Genomic DNA, 20,000 nt, shown 5'->3' with positions numbered 1-20,000 from the left:
GCGTCGCCCTCAATGCCAGGACTACATTCTAGTGTAAAAAATACAACATTTTAATTTAAGTTAAAAAGTATTCCGCTTCAAACACTCACGATGTGAAGTTTAAGTGTAACTGTAGAATGTTTAAATCCTCCTCGGGGGCAAATGACAGCCACTCACAAGTTGTAGCTAAATTCGCAGGTACTACAATACTCACAATGACGATGACGATGGTATATTGTTGACCATGTTCACTGTCTTAGTTTAGCGTGTTAGCATGCTAACCTTAGCTAATTACACACAGAGTACAGCTGATGGAATGTCATAAGATTAGCAGGTCTTTGGTCATAAACCAGACAAATGTCTGAACCAAACATCGAGACAATCGATCCAACAGTTGTTGAGATGAACTCATATATTAAGCTCATGGTGGCGTTTAGGGAAAAGTCAGGTGATCACCGAATTCAGAAGCATGAATCATCGGAGGAACATGAATGTTTTCTAAATCTCAACCTGTCCAATAGTTGTGAGCTATTACAGTCTGGACCAAAATGGTGGACTGATGGACATGCCCATCGGAGTCTGTGTGTTAGTGTCTCCTGATGAATGGAAGTCCACTACTTTCTCTCTCACCGCTCTGTTTGGTCTCCAGCACCTCCTGAGGGAAACATCTGTGTCTTTAGCTGCTAAATGCTCCACTATGTTCACCAGCTCGTCTCTAACTGAGTCTGTAGTTCCTCTAACGTTCACTAGTTGCCGCCCAAATAAACTGACTGGCTGAATATCAAACCCCCGTCATGATTAAGGTACAAAGAGCTTGGCGGAGGGACTCACCATCCTGGATCCTGCCTGCCAGAGCCTCTGAGCTGAAGCCAGCAAACACCACAGTGTGCACTGCACCAATACGGGCACACGCCAACATGGCCGCCACCGCCAGCGGTGACACCGGCATGTAAATGGCAACCCTGTCCCCCTTTTGGATGCCATGGCTCTTGAGGGTGTTGGCGAGACGGCAGGTTGTCTCCAGCAGCTCTCTGATGGACAGACAACAGGTCAGAGGAGATGATTATGATATCTTTACTGTCCCTAAAAATACATTTTACTGGAGGAAGAAATAAGACACCTCAAGGAGAGCAACATTGTACTCAGACATATTGTGTCACATAACTTAAACCACAGCAACTTTGATGTTCCTTCATCCTGATTGCCATCTGCAACCGTAGTTATTCATTCAGCAACTTGTATGACTGTTAAAACTTTACGAGCTGAATGTATGTCTTTTGCACAGACTATAATACATTACATTCCTTTATATTTATGGTCTGAGATAGCTGAGGCCAACACACTATAATGATAAAACACACTATAATGATAAGATAAAGATCAGTGTCGTCTGCATAGAGGGAGGACACAGCGAACTATAGAGAGTCCCTCTGTAGAGAGCTTGGGGGGGGGGGGGGGGGGTTATACCTGTAGGTGATCTTCACCTCAGTGCCGGGTTCGTCTCGCTCCCATATCAGAGCCACTCGGTCAGGATGCTTCTCCACATGGACATCCAGACAGTTCACTGAGACACAGAGAAACATACAATCATCACACTCCAGAGAAGAACATGTCAACTTCTTTGTCAAAGGACAAATGTGAAGGGAAAACAAAAAAACAATCAAGTTCTATAATGAATAAAGAGAATAAAATAAAAACCATGTGAGGTAAAACCTGGACAGCGTAAGATTAGTCAATTATTTAATGAGCTGCTCAACAGAAAATTCTGTATGAAATACTTTGATAATCAATGAATCATCAAGCACAAATAACAGTCACTGTCAGTTTCCAGCTGCTCCGATGTGAGGATCTGCTGTTGTCAGTCAGATATCACCACCTATTGATTTCATTTGAATTCTTTGGACTGTTGGTTGGAACAAAATTAACATTTGACACTTGGGCTCTGAAAAAGTTCACATTTTATATATAAAACAATCAATAAATGAATCAAGAAAGTAATTATCAAATCATTTGATAATAAAAAATATATTAAGTTCACAAGAAACTTAAAAAAAGATAAAAGTGTTCGTTAATGTGTCGGTGAGAGACTGACTGCTGGCGCCTCAGTGTGTGAATCACAGGTTGAAGGACAGACAGTAGACCCTGGTCTCCCCTGTGCTCTACAGTAACATCACTGACATCCTGTATATGTCGTATTGAACAGTAGGCGACCATAAACACCTGTCATCATCCGAGTCATGTTGAAACTGATGACGATGGAAACCGGCTTCATTTATTTACTGATTGAAAATGAATCCTAAAATGGGTTTAAGACTGAAGATCCTGTTTGTGTCTCATGCAGCAGCTTCACAAACATCATTTATGTAACAAGAGAAAAGTCCTCCTGTGTCTGCTCTCGTACCACGCAAATCATCCAGCTGTTGTATTGGAATGTAACTGGATTATTATCAGACAGAAAAACAACAGAAAGAGGGACAAAGACACAACACGCTCACTGCAGAGACAGTTTATACTTAGTTTAGACTGTGTTTATATACCGACTGTGTTTATATATACCGACTGTGTTTATATATACCGACTGTGTTTATATATACCGACTGTGTTTATATATACCGACTGTGTTTATATATACCGACTGTGTTTATATATACCGACTGTGTTTATATACCGACTGTGTTTATATATACCGACTGTGTTTATATATCGACTGTGTTTATATATACCGACTGTGTTTATATATACCGACTGTGTCTATATACCGACTGTGTTTATATACCGACTGTGTTTATATATACCGACTGTGTTTATATACCGACTGTGTTTATATACCGACTGTGTTTATATATACCGACTGTGTTTATATATACCGACTGTGTTTATATACTGACTGTGTTTATATATACCGACTGTGTTTATATATACTGACTGTGTTTATATACTGACTGTGTTTATATATACCGACTGTGTTTAGATACCGACTGTATTTATATACCGACTGTGTTTATATACCGACTGTGTTTATATATACCGACTATGTTTATATATACCGACTGTGTTTATATATACTGACTGTGTTTATATACCGACTGTGTTTATATATATACTGACTGTGTTTATATACTGACTGTGTTTATATATACTGACTGTGTTTATATACTGACTGTGTTTATATATACCGACTGTGTTTATATATACCGACTGTGTTTATATATACCGACTATGTTTATATATACCGACTGTGTTTATATATACTGACTGTGTTTATATACTGACTGTGTTTATATATACCGACTGTGTTTATATACTGACTGTGTTTATATACTGACTGTGTTTATATATACTGACTGTGTTTATATACTGACTGTGTTTATATATACTGACTGTGTTTATATACTGACTGTGTTTATATATACCGACTGTGTTTATATACCGACTGTGTTTATATATACCGACTGTGTTTATATACCGACTGTGTTTATATATACCGACTGTGTTTATATACCGACTGTGTTTATATATACCGACTGTGTTTATATACCGACTGTGTTTATATACCGACTGTGTTTATATATACCGACTGTGTTTATATACTGACTGTGTTTATATATACCGACTGTGTTTATATATACTGACTGTGTTTATATACTGACTGTGTTTATATATACCGACTGTGTTTATATATACCGACTATGTTTATATATACCGACTGTGTTTATATATACTGACTGTGTTTATATACTGACTGTGTTTATATATACCGACTGTGTTTATATACTGACTGTGTTTATATACTGACTGTGTTTATATATACTGACTGTGTTTATATACTGACTGTGTTTATATACTGACTGTGTTTATATATACTGACTGTGTTTATATATACTGACTGTGTTTATATACTGACTGTGTTTATATATACCGACTGTGTTTATATATACTGACTGTGTTTATATACCGACTGTGTTTATATATACCGACTATGTTTATATATACTGACTGTGTTTATATATACTGACTGTGTTTATATACCGACTGTGTTTATATATACTGACTGTGTTTATATATACCGACTGTGTTTATATATACTGACTGTGTTTATATATACCGACTGTGTTTATATATACCGACTGTGTTTATATATACTGACTGTGTTTATATACTGACTGTGTTTATATATACCGACTGTGTTTATATACCGACTGTATTTATATACCGACTGTGTTTATATACCGACTGTGTTTATATATACCGACTATGTTTATATATACCGACTGTGTTTATATATACTGACTGTGTTTATATACCGACTGTGTTTATATATATACTGACTGTGTTTATATACTGACTGTGTTTATATATACTGACTGTGTTTATATACTGACTGTGTTTATATATACCGACTGTGTTTATATATACCGACTGTGTTTATATATACCGACTATGTTTATATATACCGACTGTGTTTATATATACTGACTGTGTTTATATACTGACTGTGTTTATATATACCGACTGTGTTTATATACTGACTGTGTTTATATACTGACTGTGTTTATATATACTGACTGTGTTTATATACTGACTGTGTTTATATATACTGACTGTGTTTATATACTGACTGTGTTTATATATACCGACTGTGTTTATATACCGACTGTGTTTATATATACCGACTGTGTTTATATACCGACTGTGTTTATATATACCGACTGTGTTTATATACCGACTGTGTTTATATATACCGACTGTGTTTATATACCGACTGTGTTTATATACCGACTGTGTTTATATATACCGACTGTGTTTATATACTGACTGTGTTTATATATACCGACTGTGTTTATATATACTGACTGTGTTTATATACTGACTGTGTTTATATATACCGACTGTGTTTATATACCGACTGTGTTTATATATACCGACTATGTTTATATATACCGACTGTGTTTATATATACTGACTGTGTTTATATACTGACTGTGTTTATATATACCGACTGTGTTTATATACTGACTGTGTTTATATACTGACTGTGTTTATATATACTGACTGTGTTTATATACTGACTGTGTTTATATACTGACTGTGTTTATATATACTGACTGTGTTTATATATACTGACTGTGTTTATATACTGACTGTGTTTATATATACCGACTGTGTTTATATATACTGACTGTGTTTATATACCGACTGTGTTTATATATACCGACTATGTTTATATATACTGACTGTGTTTATATATACTGACTGTGTTTATATACCGACTGTGTTTATATATACTGACTGTGTTTATATATACCGACTGTGTTTATATATACTGACTGTGTTTATATATACCGACTGTGTTTATATACCGACTGTGTTTATATATACTGACTGTGTTTATATATACTGACTGTGTTTATATACCGACTGTGTTTATATATACTGACTATGTTTATATATACCGACTGTGTTTATATATACTGACTGTGTTTATATACCGACTGTGTTTATATATACTGACTGTGTTTATATATACCGACTATGTTTATATATACCGACTGTGTTTATATATACTGACTGTGTTTATATACCGACTGTGTCTATATATACTGACTGTTTATATATACCGACTGTGTTTATATACCGACTGTGTTTATATATACTGACTGTGTTTATATACTGACTGTGTTTATATATACTGACTGTGTTTATATATACCGACTGTGTATATATACACTGTGGTGTTCGTACTTTAACTTCTAACAGAGTACACTGTGGTGTTCGTACTTTAACTTCTAACAGAGTACACTGTGGTATTAGTACTTTTACAGCAGTAACATATCTGAGTACTTCTTCCTGTACTTCTTTCATTACTTGAAGATGGTGTCACTTTGTTGAAGTAATACCGGAAGTGATCGATGAAAGAACATATGGATTATTGATAACCGATCCGGTCATCGGATCATTTCTCACCGGACACGTTGAGCTTCCCTCCCAGGAACCAGCAGATCTTCCCGCTGCTGAGGTCGCAGTCCTGGACCCGGTCAAACGGTTTCACCCAGCGGAGTCTGTCTGCGGCGGCGGAACCCCAGAACTGATCCGGATCCGTGATCGAGATCCGGTACAGATCCCGGTGTGACAGCCGCGACAGCCTGGAGCTCCAGGTTCCCGGTGGTGGTGGTGCAGACAGGGAGGAAACCCACCTGTGTTGTCCCGGTCCGGTCCTGGTCTGAACCGGTCCCGGGGTTCTGCAGGGTCTGCAGCGGCTCAGGAGGGTCCTGAGGAGTCCGGTGCTCCAGCTGCTGTGAGCAGCCATGTTGATCTCTCTCTTGAGCCTCTCTCACCTGTTCTCAGGTGTGAACGATCACGTGACAGAAGGTCGTAAAAGATGAGAAGAGTCACAACCAGTTTAGTTCTGAGTGAGAAGAACTGACCAGCTTTCACGTGATATTAATATGAATTCATATTTTTGATTTAATACTAACAATATGAATACCATTATTAATAATAATATGAATAACAATAGTCCTGATCCTTATGAACAATAACTCCTCTCTTGCTCGTGTTCCAGTGGGTCAGGGCAGTTATTGATCAGTTATGACGCTTTATGAACTGTGTAGTTTAACGTGATCCTTTGTCTCCTGGTTGACGTTGATTAGACTTCCGCTCACTTTCATGTCGAACGTTAGTTGCAGTGTTTCATGTTGAAGCTGTTAAAAACTATGAAATAATAATAAAAAAATACTTATTCTACAACTATTACTACTAATACTACTATTACTACTACTACTGCTCTTACTACCACTACTAGTGCTACTCCTCCTAATACTACTACTGCTACTATTACTACTCTTACTACCACTACTAGTTCTACTCCTCCTAATACTACTACTGCTACTATTACTACTCTTACTACCACTACTAGTTCTACTCCTCCTAATACTACTACTGCTACTATTACTACTCTTACTACCACTACTAGTACTACTCCTCCTAATACTACTACTATTACTACCACTACTAGTACTACTCCTCCTAATACTACTACTGCTACTATTACTACCACTACTAGTACTACTACTTATGTGTTGTCTCTCTCATGTCTGCTCAGTAAATGTGAAGCTATAGCCAGCAGCTCGTTAGCTTAGCTTAGCATAAAGACTGGAAACAGAGGGAAACTGCTAGCCTGGCTCAGTCCAAAGGTAATAGTCTGAGAAGCAGCTCTTCTACAGTTTATTCAACGTGTAAGTACAGTACATCAGAGAGGTATCACTGTACTTCTTAGGTTATACTTTACCTTTTTATTTATGTTACTGTTATTGTTTTACATCACTAAACCTACTCTCATGATCATGTTCCTTTATTTACTCATTTAGTCTTCTTTGACATTCTGTACCTAAATGAAGCACGGCACCATAAACATGTCATCTCTGAAAATGATGCTTCACAACAACCATTCATATTAATGAGCCATGTTCTCTGTAACCCTGATACACAATAAATACACATCTCTCAGCTCTTTGTTCCTGTTTTTATTGTAATATGAGGCGTTATCATTTGAAGTCATAACAAAAACATGACAGTTTGTTTTTCTGCTGTTCAGTGCCCTCTGACCTCAGATCTGCTTTCATCTTTAATACCTAATCACACGTAATTCCCACTTCACATGATAATTGAGAGGTCTGTAATCCAGCGGTGACGCAGACCTGAGGTCAGATTACAGGATGTGTACAGCAGTTAATCCACCTGTTTGTACAATTCATGGAATCACCTTTATGACTTCAGTGACCCGCTGATAGAAGAGAACATCTCATCCTGTTTGTTTCTCTGTTAAAGACACGCGACACCAAGTCCATGGTTATGTTCAGTGGAACCGATGAGGTCAGAGGTGAGAGGTGAGCGTCTGCTTCAGGTGAGCTTTGGTCTGCAGGTGAGCCTTCAGGAAGGTGAGCAGGCGGAAGTGTTTCCCACAGCTGCTGCAGCTGTAGGGTGTCTCCCCGCTGTGGATGCTGCGGTGCCTCATGAAGCTGGTGGCCAGGTTGAAGGTCTTGGAGCAGAGGGTGCAGTTGTAGGGTTTCTCTCCGGTGTGGGTGTACCTGTGGTCCTTCAGCTGCTGCTTCATGCCGTAACTCTTCCCGCAGACGTCGCAGTGGAACGGCTTCTCCCCCGTGTGGCTCCTCTGGTGGATCCTGAGCTGCGACGGGTGGGGGAACTTCTTGCCGCACACCTCGCAGGCGATGACGGCGTCCGCGGCCGCGAGCCCGTCCGCGGGCAGCTCGTGCGAATGCCTGCTGATGATGTGGCTCTTCAGGCAGCGGTACGTCTTACCGCACACGGAGCAGAGCGGCCTATCTCCGGTGTGGCCGGCCTGGTGGCCGCGCAGGTTGGCGGCCTGGGTGAAGCCCTTCCCGCAGGTGGAGCACCGGTACGGCCGCACCTCCCGGTGCACCAGCTTGTGCCGCGTCAGGTGGCCGGCGTGGTAGAAGCTCTTCCCGCAGACGTCGCAGACGAACGTCTTGTCGAAGTGGGTGGTCCGGTGCGTCTTCAGCGTGCTGAGGCCGGAGTAACCTTTACCGCAGACGTCGCAGTGGCAGGTCTTCTCCCCGGTGTGCCGCGCCTTCACGTGCAGGTCGCGGTGGGCCTTGTGGTTGAACCTCTTGGGGCAGTAGTCGCAGGTGTACGGCAGCAGCCCGTGCTCTTTGATCGTGTGCTCGCGGAGTCTCAGGATGCCAGAGAACGCCGCGCCGCACACCGAGCACACCGGGTGGGACTTCCTCTGGTGGTCCGAGAGTCGCTGGCAGGTTGGAAACAGCATCCCACACTCAGAACACCGCCGGTGGCTTTCTGTCGGCTCATCCAGAGACGAGTCAGCGGCTTCTTTACGCTGTTTCCTGCCGCGTGCCGCTGAGACTCCGCCCTCCGTTGGCGGCCGGGCGTACTCGTGGTCATCGGCCGGAGGGGGAGGGGGAGGGGGGGGAGGAGATGGTTTTATTTTCACCTGCAACAAAAGGAAGACTTGGTCTGTAATTAGCAGCTGAAATGTTTAAAATGTAACGAATGGCGTCGGGTAGTCGCGTTAGCGTTAGCGTTAGCATGGCCCTGCAGAGACAGCAGCAGACCCGTGGAGTGGACAGCAGCGCTCTACAGAGACAGAAGACAGTGAGCGGTGTTCAGAGGCTGCTCAGGACTCACTCACTGACCCCGTAAACCAGGATGTAGGTGTGTCCTGTGGGGGGGCGCTCACCTCCACCTGGAACACAAACAGATTCAGTTCTTACTTTTTAAATGATTATTATTGCTTTGTTCAGTGTTTAGAGGAGGAGACCTCTGTGGTAAAAACCTCCTGAAGACAACAACTCACCTCCTGGTGTCTCCTTCTGGTCTCCTGGTGTCTCCTTCTGGTCTCCTGGTGTCTCCTTCGGGTCTCCTGGTGTCTCCTTCTGGTCTCCTGGTGTCTCCTTCGGGTCTCCTGGTGTCTCCTTCTGCTCTCCTGGTGTCTCCTTCTGCTCTCCTGGTGTCTCCTTCTGCTCTCCTGGTGTCTCCTTCTGCTCTCCTGGTGTCTCCTTCTGCTCTCCTGGTGTCTCCTTCTGGTCTCCTGGTGTCTCCTTCTGGTCTCCTGGTGTCTCCTTCGGGTCTCCTGGAGGCTGAACCATCTTCAGGATTTTATCAACAGCTCCGACACACAGACTGTCCACCAGAGCGCTGAGTTTTTCCTGAAAGAAAAGAGGAAAATGGTTTTAAATGCAGGACGTTTACTGCGTACACAGTGTGTAGTAGTACTTTTACTACAGTGTGTAGTAGTACTTTTACTGCAGTAACGTATCCGAGTACTTCTCACTGCTGACAGACACTTTCACGCCTTTCAGTTGAATTGTTTGTAATAATGTTGGATTATAAATTAGCTAACAAACAGGAACATTTTAATTTAGAACATCTTAGAGTTTGGTGGAACTAACGACACGAGGACAGAGTGTGAATTATTTTATTAATTCATTTAAATAATTGAATTCATTATTATTATTATTTATTTGTTTACAGCTAATTTAACAGTTAACTTCAAACTGACATTTCTTAAATTATATTTTTTAATGAAGTTTGGTGTGACGTTACGAAACCATGAACGTAAACAGTTAACATAACGACCAATAGAAATGCCTGCTGGCGTAAACACCGGAAACAGTTACCGTAAAGTTCGCCGTTAGCTACAGTTAGCGCAGTTAGCTTGCCTCGGTTTCTGGACGTGGTCTCCTCAGAGAGACGGTAGATATCTCCGTCCTCAGCGCCTGCAGCAGGTCGTTCACGATGAGCGTGAGTTCACTTCTAAAAGTGATCAAATCCGACATGTTTAACAATTCCTACACTTAGCAGCCGGCTAGCAAAAAAACACAACGGCTGTAGCCGCCGGTGCGGATAAAGGAAGTGACGTAGTTGTCTCCTCCAACTCCAAATTCTTCTTCTTCTTCTTTAAATTTGATTGGCGGGTCGCAACCAACTTGTATAGGTGCATACCGCCACCTACTGTACCGGAGTGTGCAGTTTCAGGGTAACCTTTTCTTCACTGTTCTGATAAACCAAAAAAAACAATAATATATATAAAAATAAATAATAATAATAATAATAATAATAGTATACATATATATGTATATATATATATATATATATATATATATATATATATATATATATATATATATATATATATACACATAACTAGATAAATAAACCTAAACACCGACTACCAACTAAATCCTGCGGTCTGATCCCGTTTCTTTAAGAAATCGCAACAGTGCTCTGCAGCACTCCCGCCATTCTGCGTCCGCTGCCAGAACTCCCTCCAAACTCCACTTCCGTCCCAACTGACATCTTTTTAGCTTCAAGATGTTCCTGTCTGTTGTATCTTTGACATTTCAGGACAACATGCTCCACGTCTTCAGTAATCTCAGTGCACTTATCTGAGTCCATTTGTGCCATTAAATACAGCGTTGAGTTCAGTCCTGTGTGTCCGAACCGTAACCTTGATATTATGACCTCCTCTCTTCTGTACTTCCCTTTGTATGTCTTCACATTTATGGATTTCTGAATGTTACAATAATGTCTTCCTTTGTTATCGTTGTCCCACTTCTTCTGCCATAACTCCCGTCCTGCCTCTCTTATTAATGCTTCAGCTTCCCCCTTTCCAAAAGGAATATTCAATATCTCCTCTTCTTTTAGTGTTGGTGCTCTCTTTGCAGTCATATCTGCTCTCTCATTGCCCTCCACCCCGACATGAGCAGGAACCAGCTAAATGGAACATTCATTCCCAGTCTTTGAAGTCTCAACATGATCAGAGATATTTCCATCACTAAATCCTCTCTTATTGTTCGTTTTGTCTTCAGGCTGTTTAAAGCTGCAGCAGAATCTGAACAGATGAGCACTCTCTCAGCCGGACCTCTTCTACCCATTGCAGTCCCGAGATGATTGCAATCATTCAGCTGTAAAGACAGACAGTCTGTCATTCATTGGTTTGCATATTGTCACAGTAAATTCTGGAATGAATACCCTGATCCCACGTGTCCATTCCCGTTATCTTTAGATCCATCTGTATAAATCTGCATATCGTTATAATACTTATTATTGATGTATACTTGAGTCTGATGTCCAATGTCATAGCATTTCCTTTCCATCCATTCCTTCCTCTCTTCTATGAGTTAAATCCACATTGTGCACTGGTGGTATCCACGGAGGAACATTCCCCTCATTACATTGGGTCCATACTCGAACCAGTGAACCCGTATTCTTTGGCTGTTGCACTGATTGTCCAACCAAACCCTTTGCCTTTACTTTGGGTGTATTCCCAGCATTCATACAGCACATTTGTTACGGGAAGTTCCTCTGCAGATCCCTTTAACTTCACCCAATATGCCAGAGCTAGTTCTGCTCGTCTTCGGCTTCATGGCAGTTCGTCGGCTTCTACCAGAAGTGCGTTGTTTGGGGTCGATTTAATTGCACCTACACTAAGTCTGAGAGCTCTGAACTGAATTATATCTCATGCTAGTAATGTACTCTTGGCAGCTGTTCCATAAACCATGCATCCATAATCTATACCTGCTCGTATAATAGCCCTATAGATGTCCATTAGTGACCGTTTATCTGCTCCCCATTGATGTCCAGAAACTGCTCTCATAACATTGAGCACCTTTTTACATTTAGTTTCAACATGCTTAATATGAGTTCCCCACAAACATTTTTCATCAAACCATAAGCCTAAATATTTAAACTCTGTCACCCTCTCCATACTTTGTCCACATCATTTCAGATGAGTATTGCTTATGTTTCTCTTTCTGGTGAATAGCATGTAGCAAGACTTATCAACAGACATCTTAAAGTCATACGACCACTTTAACATTGATTACAGCCTTTTGAATTCTACTGATCACATGTCGAATATTTCTTCCCCTTTTCCAAATTGCTCCATCATCGGCATACAGTAAGAGCCAATATCTGTCAATGTCCATAAAGACGTCATTTATCATAATGTTAAATAATATAGGGCTGATAACACTACCTTGGGGGATCCCATTTACGATAGTAAATTCTTCAGACACGGCATCTCCAACTTTTACCTTGAATGATCGACCAGACAAAAAATCCAATATCCAGTTCTACATCCTTCCACTAATACCTATTTTATGCATTTTAATCAATCGGCCCTCTCTCCACATGGAGTCATATGCTTTCTCTGTATCAAAACAGACGACAGCCATAATCTCCTTCATACTTATTGCTTTCTCTGCCTCGTTGCTGACTTTTATCAATGCGTCCAGTGTCGATCTACCTTCACGAAAGCCATTCTGAGATTCATTTAGCGAGCCCCTTTGCTCTATGAAATAAGTGAATCTGCTCGTGATGATCTTTTCCATCCACTTGCACAAATGAGATGTCAGTGCTGTTGGTCTGTAATTGCCAGCATTCGCTCGGTCTTCACCAGGTTTACCAAAAGGTAGAATCAAAGCACTCTTCCAGCTGCTTGGCATTACACCTTCCCTCCAAATCACATTCAACAATTTACAAATGATTTCCAAGGCTTCTTCTGGTAATTGTCTGAACATAGCGTAGCATAGTTGGTCTTGACCTGGAGCAGTGTACCCACTTCCCTCCAACGCTGTTTTCAGCTCCTGCATTGGAACCTCCACATCAAGAGGTGTTCCTTCATTGCCCTTTTTCTGTCTAACTTCTGTATGTGCTGCTCAAATGTCTTCTTTTCTCCGTCTGTGCCTCTCGTGTAAATGACTTCCGCTGTGAACATTTGCAAACTTCTTCCCCAATAACGCAGCTTTCTCCTCATTTGTAATTGCCCGATATTCTCCGTCTATCAAAACGGGGATTTTAATTGATTCTTTTCCCACTCATCTTTTTGATCATCGCCCAAACATCACGTAACTCTATTTCTCTTCCAATAGCTGAACAGAATTGCCTCCATGCATTCCTCTTTGATGACTTGATAACTTTCCGTACTCCCGCTCTCTTTCTTTGATCATCGATCAGATTATCTTGGGTCAAAAGACTTCTTAACTTTCTGTCGGCACGATTTCTTTCTTTGACGGCATTTTTACATTCCTCATTCCACCATGGAACCATTTTCTTTTTCCCATTCAGCTTACTCTTAGGAATGCATGTTGATGCAGCACCAATAATCACAGCGGTCACTGCTCTCGAACAGCTGTCCACATTATTCTCAAGAGATATTTCTTCACATGACTTCCTACAACATTCTTTAAATGTTCCCCAGTTAGCTTTAGGAAAACACCATCTTTCTATTGTATTACCCTTCTGAGTAAAGACATCACAATTGAATGAGCACCATATAGGACAGTGATCACTCCCGATATTAGATTCATTCATTGGATTCCATTTATACAAATGATTCATATTTCCTGAGACTAATGTAAGATCTAAGCAGGATACTGAGTTTCGAGTAGCATCTACTCTGGTGCTGCTTCCATCATGAAGACAAATGAATGATCTCTCCTCTCTACATTCTTCAACTACCGCTCCCAACTCCAAATTAAAAGCACTGGCTTTTTTTGAATCGTCGCATACATGAAAGTTGATCTGTATGAACTCAAACTACGCGTTTAAACTGCTACAGACTACAACATACAAAGACAAGTCTTTGGGTTTTAAACAAGATTAAGAGATTTAATATCTTTATAGTTATTTTTATTTTATTTGGTAAAGTTATGGTGCTGATGTATGGAGGACTAAAGCTGACATTATAATAAACAAATAAATAACTCAATGAATACAATAATAAATAAATAAGTGTAGCATTATTCTTACAAGAACATGAAACATATTTTATGTATTTTTGAACACCAGCATGTCAATAAAACATGTTTCGAATAATTAGTCAGATTAATGCTCAGTGATTCCAAAAAGACTTTGTTTATTCATCAATCGGCTGCTGTACATACATGTAAATGATGATCGTGATGATAATAATAATAATAATAACTAGAAAATTCCTTAGGAAAATTTGACAGTGTGGCTTCTACTGCCCGAAGAAATCGCAATATATTCACACGCCAATGTTACCATTCAGGTTCTACTGAGATAGCGCTACTCTCTTTTCTGCATTTCAGATGAATACTCTTGTATTTGTGGGGCTTTTATTTTGAAAGGGTGGGACTGGGTGGGTGAGAGAGGGAGAGAGAGGGGGAGAGAGGGAGAGAGAGAGGGATGGAGAGAGAGAGAACTGGTTGCCATGGTGAGGACGCACCTGGTGTTAGAGGCTGACTGATTAAGAAACATTACAGTAAACAGTGATTTTGAACAAAACTCCTTTTAACATTAGCAGGAGTCTGAGTGCCAGAATATGAACACCGTGAGAGAGATAAGACTCTGGCAAACGCGCTGATGTGTGTTTATGTTTGTGGTGTTAATAATGTGAGCTGCAGAGCAACAGACAAAACTGGTCCCGTCTGCGTTCTTTGAGAAATGAGTGTTGAGATTTAACATGGAGTCTAATGGAGCAGCTGGTTGGAGTTCATGTCGCTCTGCGGCTCTTTGAGCCAAATGTGTACGTCCGTTAGATTCCACAGACATCTGTGTGCGACAGCACAACATTTCCAAGCTTTTTGGCCAAAATGGTGTTTCAAGAGTAAACATTGTGGGAGCTGGAGCAATTTGTTTGGAAAAATCACAGAATATTTTCCTGCTCTGCTCCACAGTCTGACAGTTATGCTCTCACTCTAGCTCTTAACGAGCTGCGCAATACACACCCATTATAACATACACACCCGTTATAACATACACACCCATTATAACATACACACCCGTTATAACATACACACCCATTATAACATACACACCCGTTATAACATACACAGCCATTATAAAATACACACCCATCATAACATACACACCCATTATAACATACACACCCGTTATAACATACACACCCGTTATAACATACACACCCGTTATAACATACACACCCATTATAACATACACACCCGTTATAACATACACACCCATTATAACATACACACCCGTTATAACATACACAGCCATTATAAAATACACACCCATCATAACATACACACCCATTATAACATACACACCCGTTATAACATACACACCCGTTATAACATACACACCCGTTATAACATACACACCCGTTATAACATACACACCCATTATAACATACACACCCATTATAAAATACACACCCATTATAACACACACACCCATTATAACATACACACCCATTATAACATACACACCCGTTATAACATACACAGCCATTATAAAATACACACCCATTATAACATACACACCCATTATAACATACACACCCATCATAAAATAGACACCCATCATAACATACACACCCATCATAACATACACACCCATTATAACATACACACCCGTTATAACATACACACCCATCATAACATACACACCCATTATAAAATACACACCCATCATAACATACACACCCATTATAACATACACACCCATTATAACATACACACCCATCATAACATACACACCCATTATAACATACACACCCATTATAACATACACACCCATTATAACATACACACCCATTATAACATACACACCCATCATAACATACACACCCATTATAAAATACACACCCATCATAACATACACACCCATTATAACATACACACCCGTTATAACATACACACCCGTTATAACATACACACCCATTATAACATACACACCCGTCATAAAATACACACCCGTTATAACATACACACCCGTTATAACATACACACCCATTATAACATACACACCCATTATAACATACACACCCGTTATAACATACACACCCATTATAACATACACACCCATCATAACATACACACCCATTATAACACACACACCCATTATAACACACACACCCATTATAACATACACACCCATTATAACATACACACCCATTATAACATACACACCCATTATAACATACACACCCATTATAACATACACACCCGTTATAACATACACACCCATTATAACATACACACCCATCATAACATACACACCCATTATAACATACACACCCATTATAACACACACACCCATTATAACATACACACCCATTATAACATACACACCCATTATAACATACACACCCATTATAACATACACACCCATTATAACATACACACCCGTTATAACATACACACCCATTATAAAATACACACCCATCATAACACACACACCCATCATAACACACACACCCATCATAAAATACACACCCGTTATAACATACACACCCGTTATAACATACACACCCGTTATAACATACACACCCATTATAACATACACACCCATCATAACATACACACCCATTATAACACACACACCCATTATAACACACACACCCATTATAACACACACACCCATTATAACATACACACCCATTATAACATACACACCCGTTATAACATACACACCCATTATAACATACACACCCATTATAACATACACACCCATTATAACATACACACCCGTTATAACATACACACCCATTATAAAATACACACCCATTATAACATACACACCCATTATAACATACACACCCATTATAAAATACACACCCGTTATAACATACACACCCGTCATAACATACACACCCGTTATAACATACACACCCGTCATAACATACACACCCGTTATAACATACACACCCATTATAACATACACACCCATTATAACATACACACCCGTTATAACATACACACCCATTATAACATACACACCCATTATAACATACACACCCATTATAACATACACACCCGTTATAACATACACACCCATTATAACATACACACCCATCATAACATACACACCCATCATAACATACACACCCATTATAACATACACACCCATTATAACATACACACCCATTATAACATACACACCCATTATAACATACACACCCATCATAACATACACACCCATCATAACATACACACCCATTATAACATACACACCCGTTATAACATACACACCCGTTATAAAATACACACCCATTATAACATACACACCCATTATAACATACACACCCATTATAACATACACACCGATTATAACATACACACCCATTATAACATACACACCCATTATAACATACACACCCGTTATAACATACACACCCATTATAAAATACACACCCATCATAACACACACACCCATCATAACACACACACCCATCATAAAATACACACCCGTTATAACATACACACCCGTTATAACATACACACCCATTATAACATACACACCCATCATAACATACACACCCATTATAACACACACACCCATTATAACACACACACCCATTATAACACACACACCCATTATAACATACACACCCATTATAACATACACACCCGTTATAACATACACACCCGTTATAACATACACACCCATTATAACATACACACCCATTATAACATACACACCCGTTATAACATACACACCCGTTATAACATACACACCCATTATAACATACACACCCGTTATAACATACACACCCATTATAACATACACACCCGTTATAACATACACACCCATTATAACATACACACCCATTATAACACACACACCCATTATAACATACACACCCATTATAACACACACACCCATTATAACATACACACCCATTATAACATACACACCTGTTATAACATACACACCCGTTATAACATACACACCCATTATAACATACACACCCGTTATAACATACACACCCATTATAACATACACACCCGTTATAACATACACACCCATTATAACATACACACCCATTATAACATACACACCCATTATAACATACACACCCATTATAAAATACACACCCATTATAACATACACACCCATTATAACATACACACCCATTATAAAATACACACCCGTTATAACATACACACCCGTCATAACATACACACCCGTTATAACATACACACCCGTCATAACATACACACCCGTTATAACATACACACCCATTATAACATACACACCCATTATAACATACACACCCGTTATAACATACACACCCATTATAACATACACACCCATTATAACATACACACCCATTATAACATACACACCCGTTATAACATACACACCCATTATAACATACACACCCATCATAACATACACACCCATTATAACATACACACCCATTATAACATACACACCCATTATAACATACACACCCATTATAACATACACACCCATTATAAAATACACACCCATTATAACATACACACCCGTTATAACATACACACCCGTTATAACATACACACCCGTTATAACACACACACCCATTATAAAATACACACCCATTATAACATACACACCCATTATAAAATACACACCCATTATAACATACACACCCATTATAACACACACACCCATTATAAAATACACACCCATTATAACACACACACCCATTATAAAATACACACCCATTATAACATACACACCCATTATAACACACACACCCATTATAAAATACACACCCATAATAAAATCTGAAACAGACACAAAATGTTCCTGAAACTTAAACGTTGACTTCATGGAAACTGTGCTAGCTATCAAAATGTCCCTTTGGCTCAATAAAGTGCAGCGTTTTGTCTACGTTTTAAACTTTGAATCATGTTTCTACGTTAAAGGTTAAACGTTTTTAGCTCTCTTCACGCCAGAACCCCATTCAAGTGAATGGAGAAATTTTGCTGTTTTTTGGGATTTTCGGGAAAACCGCTGGGCGAATCTCTCCGGAAAATAGATCGCACACTATTCCCGATCAGGCCGCACGTTTTGATGTATTTTTCACGCCGCTGTTGGCAACGCTGTGTGAGGAGAAGCGCGCCAAACTTTTGGATGAAGATTATTCTTAAACCCGATGGATTACAATCAGTGTGGCAGTTTTACTGCCTTTGTACCAAAGCACACTGAACAAAAACCTTTTAAAATGACATTTAAATGACATTCATTCACAGAGCTTCAGACAGTCAAACTATAAACACAACAGGAATAAAACATGAAATAGCCTCTTATTCTTTCAACAACACGTATATGAAACATACTCTCAGTACAATACAATAATCAACACACACACATCGTCCACTGTTAGTCCGGTGCTGAGTCGATGTGACGGCGGCGGCGTAACGTTAGTTATCATCAAATATTAGCTAAAGGCTAATATGTTAGCATGCTAACCCCAGGGTAGCATTTAAATGATACATATTTTATTTCTCCTCAATGCCTGTTCTCTCATTGGCTCCTCTCTTAGTGAACAGCCAATCAGATCTCTGTGTTCGTCTCCGACCTTCAGCTGCGATCGTCTGATTCGCTGTGCCGCCGCGGTGAGGAGGCGGGCCTTATCGAGCTCCCGGCCTCCTGCTGCTGTTTGGAGGAGCTGGACAGGTCGATGGCCACCTCCTCCTCCGTCTCCTCCTGCTCCTCCATCACCAGCAGCTCCTCCTGCTCCTCCCGAGTCTCGACGCCGC

The 20,000-nt window shown here is 39.9% G+C and overlaps 3 protein-coding genes across 3 annotated transcripts in view; all 3 read right to left on the bottom strand.

Annotated features, from left to right (window-relative positions):
- Positions 1-6,286, bottom strand: part of acss1 (acyl-CoA synthetase short chain family member 1) — a gene marked incomplete at both ends in the record, with an annotated part of 31,513 nt that extends 25,227 nt beyond the window's left edge. The window contains 3 exons of the mRNA XM_079280101.1: positions 811-1,010; positions 1,447-1,543; positions 5,944-6,286. Coding sequence (XP_079136227.1) covers positions 811-1,010; positions 1,447-1,543; positions 5,944-6,286 — 640 coding nt within the window. The remainder of the gene's footprint in view (positions 1-810; positions 1,011-1,446; positions 1,544-5,943) is intronic.
- A 1,201-nt stretch (positions 6,287-7,487) lies between these two features.
- Positions 7,488-10,288, bottom strand: LOC306785471 (uncharacterized protein). Its single transcript, XM_079279858.1, has 4 exons — positions 10,155-10,288; positions 9,332-9,683; positions 9,171-9,220; positions 7,488-8,968 (listed from the first exon to the last, which is right to left on the bottom strand). The coding sequence occupies exons 2-4, from the start codon at positions 9,621-9,623 to the stop codon at positions 7,853-7,855; spliced, it is 1,458 nt and encodes a 485-aa protein (XP_079135984.1). The 5' UTR covers positions 9,624-9,683; positions 10,155-10,288; the 3' UTR covers positions 7,488-7,852.
- A 9,533-nt stretch (positions 10,289-19,821) lies between these two features.
- vsx1 (visual system homeobox 1 homolog, chx10-like) overlaps positions 19,822-20,000 on the bottom strand; it is a gene marked incomplete at both ends in the record, with an annotated part of 4,656 nt that continues 4,477 nt past the window's right edge. The window contains one exon of the mRNA XM_079280519.1: positions 19,822-20,000. This exon is cut by the window's right edge and continues 99 nt beyond it. Coding sequence (XP_079136645.1) covers positions 19,822-20,000 — 179 coding nt within the window.

This window comes from Melanostigma gelatinosum, assembly GCF_949748355.1.
Source record: "Melanostigma gelatinosum genome assembly, chromosome: 12".
Lineage (NCBI taxonomy): Eukaryota > Metazoa > Chordata > Actinopteri > Perciformes > Zoarcidae > Melanostigma > Melanostigma gelatinosum.
The sequence above is the reverse complement of the archived record's forward strand: the minus strand, read 5'-3'. Positions and strand labels throughout refer to the sequence as shown.

Coding starts and splice junctions, on each gene's coding strand:
- LOC306785471 (XM_079279858.1), bottom strand. CDS start 9,623: ATGGTTCAGCCTCCAGGAGACCCGAAGGAGACACCAGGAGACCAGAAG. Junction 9,221..9,331: donor CCAGAAGGAGACACCAGGAG/GTGAGTTGTTGT, acceptor TTTGTGTTCCAG/GTGGAGGTGAGCGCCCCCCC. Junction 8,969..9,170: donor CCTACATCCTGGTTTACGGG/GTCAGTGAGTGA, acceptor CTTTTGTTGCAG/GTGAAAATAAAACCATCTCC.